The 7,263-nt window shown below is 46.1% G+C and overlaps 1 protein-coding gene across 1 annotated transcript; it reads right to left on the reverse strand.

The window, feature by feature from the left end:
• Positions 1 to 3,457: 3,457 nt before the first annotated feature.
• JUND (JunD proto-oncogene, AP-1 transcription factor subunit) lies at positions 3,458 to 6,000 on the reverse strand. Its single transcript, XM_029614353.1, has one exon. The coding sequence runs from the start codon at positions 5,429 to 5,431 to the stop codon at positions 4,490 to 4,492; it is 942 nt and encodes a 313-aa protein (XP_029470213.1). The 5' UTR covers positions 5,432 to 6,000; the 3' UTR covers positions 3,458 to 4,489.
• Between the last annotated feature and the right edge of the window lie 1,263 nt (positions 6,001 to 7,263).

Genomic DNA, 7,263 nt, shown 5'->3' on the forward strand with positions numbered 1-7,263 from the left:
TGGCAAGCCTGCATTGTGGCCAGCTGACACTGTGTACTTCAGGAATCCATTATCTCATTTGTGAAGACCTTAAAAATAAGCCAAATGTTACTAGTTATCACCAGATCAAGCCGTTTGGCCTGCCCCCCCAGTGTCACTACAGCCCCAACTCAGTTTCCGTTCATCTCCCCTTATCACAGCTCTGTGTCTGTCCAAGCATGTTTGAATTCTGTTACTGTTCTAGTTACTATCACCTCCGCTTAGAGTTCTACTACACTTTGTAATGGAATTAACATATGAAAAGTTTTAATTTAAAAATTCCAGTGCAAGGTTTGTAATAGCAAGTTACCTACTTGGTTGGGCATTTCCCAGTTAATCCTCTAGTGGCTTTGCCTTGGCTCCTCCCAGCAAGGCATCAAGTGCGATAAGGACATGAGCATTGACCAATTAGCACATGCTTGCTGCATTTTGTTGCTAACAGAAGAAGTCTGATTCTTGCTGCTAATGCAGCAGGCAAAAACCTAATTAGAAAACAAAAATTTAAATGTTTTCTTTCCTCTTCTAATAGCAATAGTGCTTTTGGTAGATAATCTTGCTTTGCCTCTGGAAACTTTCAGCACAATTATCTGCTGTGGCCTCTGTTGCTTAAGTTATCAATTACTTAATGCTCCTGGGTACAAACCTTTGACCTTTAACCCTTGGAATCCTGGCTTTTTCCCCCAATGTAAGTGGCCACTGCCCCCCTGAGTTCTTCTGCAAATACAAGTTAAATGGCAAACTGTACCTCCATGTATCTATATAAATCAGGATTTCATTTATCTAAATACATCTGGCTTTTCTTCAGTCTACCTTCTTACAACCAATAAACATGGAAAGCTGAAAGAAGTGTTATTCACAAGACCAAAATATTCATTTCTGTGTTGGAAATTTTTGCAGGCTGGACTATCAACATGTTTATTCTTTTGTTCACTTAAAACATGGGTAACACAATATTACTTATGATACAGAGATAGGGATTAAAAAGTTATCTTCCATGAAACTATTTCTCCAACATGGCTTGGCATGCAAGCAAATCATACTAGAATGGGGAGGGAATTCAAACAAACATAAAATGTTTTATTTAAAAATATATATTTTATTGCAGCTACAGGCAAGAAGCTAGAACTATTTTGGCCCAGTAGTTTCCTCCTGCTTTTTGGGTTTACAGCTCAATTAAACACACTTCTTTTCAGCAACAGGGTCATTAGCCTTCTTTCAAAATTACCTGGGGATATTTCCACTATTTTTTTTTTCTCTCTTCCATCTCACTTAAGCCCAGTTATGGCAGCAAAACTGGGCATCATGCACCAGGCCTTTTTGAACTCTACAATAATGGGCCCTACATCTGGCTACTGGGGGGTCATCAGATAATGGCCTTCCTCTGAAAGATAATAAAGGCCTTCCTTTGAAAGATGTAAATTATGCAATTACATACTTCGCTTCTCAACTTACTCTTGATTCTTATATACTGCCTTACCTTTCCCACCTACTCCCATTCCTCTCATTACTCATATATATTTGATATGTATACTTCTAGTTTTGCTATTAATTTAGCACATTACTTATTCCTCTGATGTTTATTGTAAAGCCTTTGGCTGAACTACTGTTTACTGTAAACCGAGGTGATGTGTATTACGTTCCGCGGTATATAAAAAACTATAAATAAATAAATAATGACAGATTCCCACCCAAGCGGCTGTGAATACTCCTCCAAGGCATCCCTAGCCTTGACCATCCGAGAAGGTGGAAGTCCTCAGTGAAGAATCACAATCATGCAACACATAGTGATTCATTCAGCTACCGGGCCACCCACGAGAGAGAACATATGGTAGTGGGAGGACCAAGAGCAGAGCTGGGGTGGCCAGGTTTTCAGAATATCCAAAATGAATATGCATGATAGTACATCCATATTTCACATATGCAAATTATTAATGAGTATCTCAAAACCAGGCCTGTTTTTGGTTCTTGAGAATCAGCTTTGGCCACCCCTGGATTGGAAGAAGAGGCAGGAGATCAGAAATTCAAGTCCTGCATCTTCCACTTTCACTCGCTGTTCTCTTGAGAAGTCACTTTATTTCCTGTTACCTTAGGTAGCCACATACATTATATGCACTCTGTTACAGGGATTCACTATATTTACACATACAGGGCAATGCCATACAATGTGCTCAACAAGCGCACTGTTTAACTCATGCACTTGCAAAATGCCATACAATGTGCTCAACAAGCGCACTGTTTAACTCATGCGCTTGCAAAATGTGCCTCCAACCACCTGCGAAACTAATAGCACTCATCACATGCAAATGATTGTTGATAAGGCTATTAGCTATTCTTTTCCCCACTGATTAAAAAAAAAAAGTGCACCCGACGTGCACATTTCTGAGCAGCCCAAAAAGTGTACAGGAAAGCAGAAAATACAGTTTTTCTATACTTCCTCCACCTCAATGTCACAACTATATTACGTCAGAGGAAGAAAAAGGACAAGAATGTTGGAAAAAAAAAAAGTGGCGCTTGGAAGCGCTAATTTGTCCCTAGTGCCTCCTTAGCAGCACTACCTCTCATTTAAATATTGGTGGCTGGACAGACGTTAGGAAAGCAGGCACTCAATAGTGAGCGCCCATTTTCCATGCTGATTTATTGGATTGGCTTGATTTGCCATTGTATGTTACCCGGGCTTAAGCCACAATAAATTAAAAGCAGAGATCTTTGTTTGCATCTTCTGACCTGCACAAAGAAGCATCTTTGTGTTTCCCTAATTCACACAGGATAGGAATTCTACAACACCCTTTCATTGTCAGGCATTCGTTACAGATGAGAATGAGAAAAAAAATTGTTCCTGACATTAAAGCAGGGCAAGTCAGACCTCTCCAGTTAAGAGGGTTACTTGCAGAGCCCCCTTATCTCTACCATTTCTTTGATATATAATTACAATTAAAAAAAAAAACCTCTTCATTAACAATACTACCCATATAAGGAGCAGGTTTTTAGTCTGCAATATTTTCACCCTTCTCGAGCAAAAGCTAACAGAAGACCAATATTTTAAAAATATGAACCATTTGGTGAAATAAAGATACCATCTCATGTAGCAGATCCTCATAGCAATAAGATGATCTCACTTGCAAGGTGATGAAAGCATCACGATGCTAAATTCCCTCATCTTGATCTATAGTAGGTATACTTGCACCTTATAGGGCAATCTTAAACACAAATCAGACTTTGGTTATTCTGCTTTTATATTTAACTTCCAAACGTAGAAGAAAATGTTTGAAAGTTAGCCAAATACTTAGATACAGTTTATACATAAACTAGCACTAGTACAATTTCCTCTGACAGAGCTAGATGGCACTCCTCAACTTCATACCATTCAGCTCACAAGCTCAACAAAATTTACGGCCCTAGCTGCTAAGGCTCAACAGGGAAAAACCACCAGAAATATACATTGGTTCACATAACAATACTTTTATTATACAGAAGATCGTTGTAGTATTATATACTGGAATGTGTAGTATAACAAACAGTTAAAAACATTTGCTCCCAGTATAACATAAATATAGCAAATAGAACACTTCAGAACAAAAACTTTAGCTTGAAGTTCTGTAAAATATCACATTTACATTATTTTACAAAAAGAAACGCACACATGTTGTGCAAACATGACACAAGTACATGACCGTCAAAGCCTGTAGAAAATAAAACACTTTTCAATTTCAATTTTTTGTCTGATAAGAGCTTTGTAAACATTTAAGGCAGTATACAATCGGAATTTCATGCACTTGGTAGGACATCAGGAGTCTGACCAAGTTTGTCACAAACATGCGGCAGACAGAGTTCTTTAAGAGGTCAGATACATGTTCGTTTCCCCCTCCCTAACATACAAACATATCAACACTTTGAAATGCTCTTTTCAAATATGCTTCAGAGTTAAAATCAGGTTAGGGGATGGGTGGGAGGAAAAGAGTCCTTCGTTAAGGAAAGTAGAAGTCTTTATAGAGTAATACTTAAGGCATTGGATTCATCTTCAATGCGTTCCATGATCATGTAAGACAGGTCTTCGCTGTACTTATCTCCTCATTGAGCTCTGCCACCTAGTACACTATCTTGCCCCTTTTTCGGTCCTCTCTTTGTTTCCTGTTCCAAGTTCTCTGATAAGAATCAGAAAAGCCTTTTGTTTCACCCAAGTTCTCAGAAAGGGGTAGGCAACCCTCTCCATATTTCTCAGTAAAAGGCAGGGTTTATTCTCATGATAGCAAGATGGAATATAGAAGAGCACCCATAACCACTTGTGCAGCTTTTCTCTCTAGCCAGCAAAAAAAACAAAAACAACTTTGGTACTCATTGTCTTTAAACGTAAATTTAAAACATTAAAAGAAAGAAAGAAAAGGCTGCATTTCAAGGAGAAGTAGAAGAAAAGGGGCCAGCTCATCACCAGAGCCTTCTTTTTCAAGCCTGCGAGTCCTCAAAGCCTCCCTTCTCAGTACGCCTGGACCTGGTGCGGTAGGAGCTGGCAGCCGCTGTTGACATGGCTCATGACCTTCTGCTTGAGCTGGGCCACCTGCTCCCTCAGCAGGTTGGCGGTGGACGCCAGCTCCGTGTTCTGGCTTTTCAGGCTCTTCACCTTCTCCTCCAGCCGCGAGATGCGCTCCAGCTTCCTCTTGCGGCACTTGGAGGCGGCGATGCGGTTCCTCAGCCTCTTCCTCTCGGCCTTGATGCGCTCCTGCGTGTCCATGTCGATGGGGGAGAGCGGCGGGCTCTCGCCGAAGCTGGGCACCTCGGGCACGATCTGCGGCTCATCCTTCAGGGCCTGCAGGCGGTGGGCGGGCTGCCCACCTAGGCCAGCCGGCGGCGGGGGAGGGGGGTAAGGCACCGTCTCCGTGCTGTAGTTGACCGTGGTGGCCCCTCCCAGCACGCCACTGGAGTAGTTGTTCAGGTTCGCATAGACGGGGGCGTCCTGCGGCGGCGACACCTGCAGGGCTACCGAGGGCACGGCGCTCAGCTCCTGCGGGCAGACGGCGCCGCTCAGCTGGTTCTGCTTATGCAGGTCCTCCAGGGCCTTGACGAAGCCCTCGGCGAACTCCTGCTCCTCGTTGGGGCCCTTGGGGTACAGGAACTGGCTGCTGGTGGGCGTGGTGGTGACCAGGCCGTTGGACTGGATGATGAGGCGCTCCAGCTCGGGAGAGGCCAGCTTCAGCAGGCCCAGGTCCGGGGAGCTCAGCAGGCCGTCGCTGTCGGCCCCCCGCGACTTCAGCGTGGCCACTACCTGGTCGCTGAGGTTCAGGGTCAGCTCTTTCTTCATCATGGCGCCGCCGAAGAGGTGAGCGCGGGACTGGCCGAGGTAACTCGCTGCGGTGCTGGTGGTGGACGTCGGACCCAAGCAGAGGTTCAACACATCATCATGGTAGAAGGGTGTTTCCATCCTCCCCTGGGCCTCACCATGCGGGGGGGAAGAGACGGGAACCCCCACTCCGGGCCTTCCGCGGCGGCCTCGGTCACTATGCGCTCCCCCCCTTCCCCAGAGAAGGTTCCCGGGAAAGCCGAGGAAGTGCGCGCGTGCACACACCGACCCGACGCTCCAGCAAAGCCGTCACCTTCCGGAGCTGGAGGAGGAACGTCGCCAAGGCTCTGCCGCGTACCAACACTCAGATCCAACCAGGACTTGACTAGAAAGGTCTCTTTAGGAAATCCATGGATTTATAAGTGTATATAGTTCTGGAACAAACTCAAATCTGTACATCCACTTCGCTTTATTCCTCCCCCCTAAACCGTCCGAGGTTTAGCGGTAACTCCTTTGAATGTAGTTCCAACAGTGTTATTTTGTTTTGGGCTTTTCTTAAATATATTTTGCTGGGGGCAAATATCATTAAATACCAAAGGGAACAAAGCGCCTTCCTCTCCGACCAGTTCCCCCCCACTTCGACGAGCAATATTTAATTCCTTCTTCTCTTCCCCATGCGCGCACAAACCTCTTCTGGCTGCCGCCCCGACCCGGACCCGCCTTTTTCTACCCTCCCGCTCCCCATGACGTCAATTCGCGCCCCGCTGATTGGCCAGGGATGACGTTCGCCCAGCGTTTTGCATAAGGGGGCGGAGCGGGAGCCCGTTCCCCAGGTCCTCCTTCACCGCCACCGCCACCACCGTCACCGCGGCAACGGCGGGCCTGTAAACTTGCAAACAGCGCGAGGCACTGTGGGTTGATGTCACCGCTGGGGAGGAGGAGGGCGGAGGCACGTCACGTGGTGTTTTCATACACGCGCCAGGGATCATCGGCACATGGCGCGTCAGAGCTTATTTTTAGAGCTGCAAGGAGTGCCTGGGCTTATTATTTTTTTATGTTTGCAAAAGCGCAGCTCCTGGCCGACTGCGTTCTCCTCTCCGCCCGCGCCCCCCCTCCCCGTACAAGAAAACAGCCTCAGAATGACATCCCTGAGTTTTCAAGGAGCAGCTGTTCAATGTAAACAGCCTTAAGCGGGAATTAAAGGGGCTCTTTTCCGCAGAGTCCATCACCCAGGCCCAGGGCAGTGGGGAGGAAGCTAGTGGATAGCAAGTTCGCCATCTCATCCCCAAGGTAACAGGCAGTTCCAATTCTGGTTTTGTCCTATTGCTTGAAAGAATTGAAAATCAGATATTTGCCATTGCTTCCCCTAAGAAATCTGAACTACAGATCTATGCATGCAATTTAATCACGGCAGGCACCTCCCAATAGGTGAATTAGGCAGTTACCTAGGGTGCCAGCCATTAGGGCGGGGCAAAGAGCAGCCATATGGGGCCACGAGTGGAGGCCATCCCAATCACTAACAAAAGGAGTAGAGACTCAGTGGGCCGCAAGCAGAGCCCAGCCTGCTCGCGGCTGAGAGAATCAGACACTCGGCAGGCCATGAGCAGTACCCATTCTGCACAACGCCTAGAGAAGCAGAGCCTCTTTATGGGGCTGATGCAATACAGTGCGTTCAGCCAAACACACTGTATAACCCACAGTCGGACGCGGGATAAATAGGCGCTAATCCACCCCCTTATGCAATAGGGGGATTGCCGCCTATTTAACACGTGTCCAAAGCAGAGTGAATGAGAATGCGCTCATCACAATCAAATGCATGTAAATGAGCCTATTACTCAGGTGTGGAGCAGGCATTAATAGCTGAGCACAGGTAAAAGAAGTACAGAAAAGCTCTCTCATACACAAAGGGGCCGATGCAATAACGTTCGCAGAAAGCTTAATGCGTGCGCTACGGGGTCTCGCTAGGAAGGAGG

The sequence above is a fragment of the Rhinatrema bivittatum genome, chromosome 8 (assembly GCF_901001135.1).
Source record: "Rhinatrema bivittatum chromosome 8, aRhiBiv1.1, whole genome shotgun sequence".
Lineage (NCBI taxonomy): Eukaryota > Metazoa > Chordata > Amphibia > Gymnophiona > Rhinatrematidae > Rhinatrema > Rhinatrema bivittatum.

Bases quoted from the DNA above. Each gene is read 5' to 3' on its own strand.
- JUND (XM_029614353.1), bottom strand. From the start codon at position 5,431: ATGGAAACACCCTTCTACCATGATGATGTGTTGAACCTCTGCTTGGGT.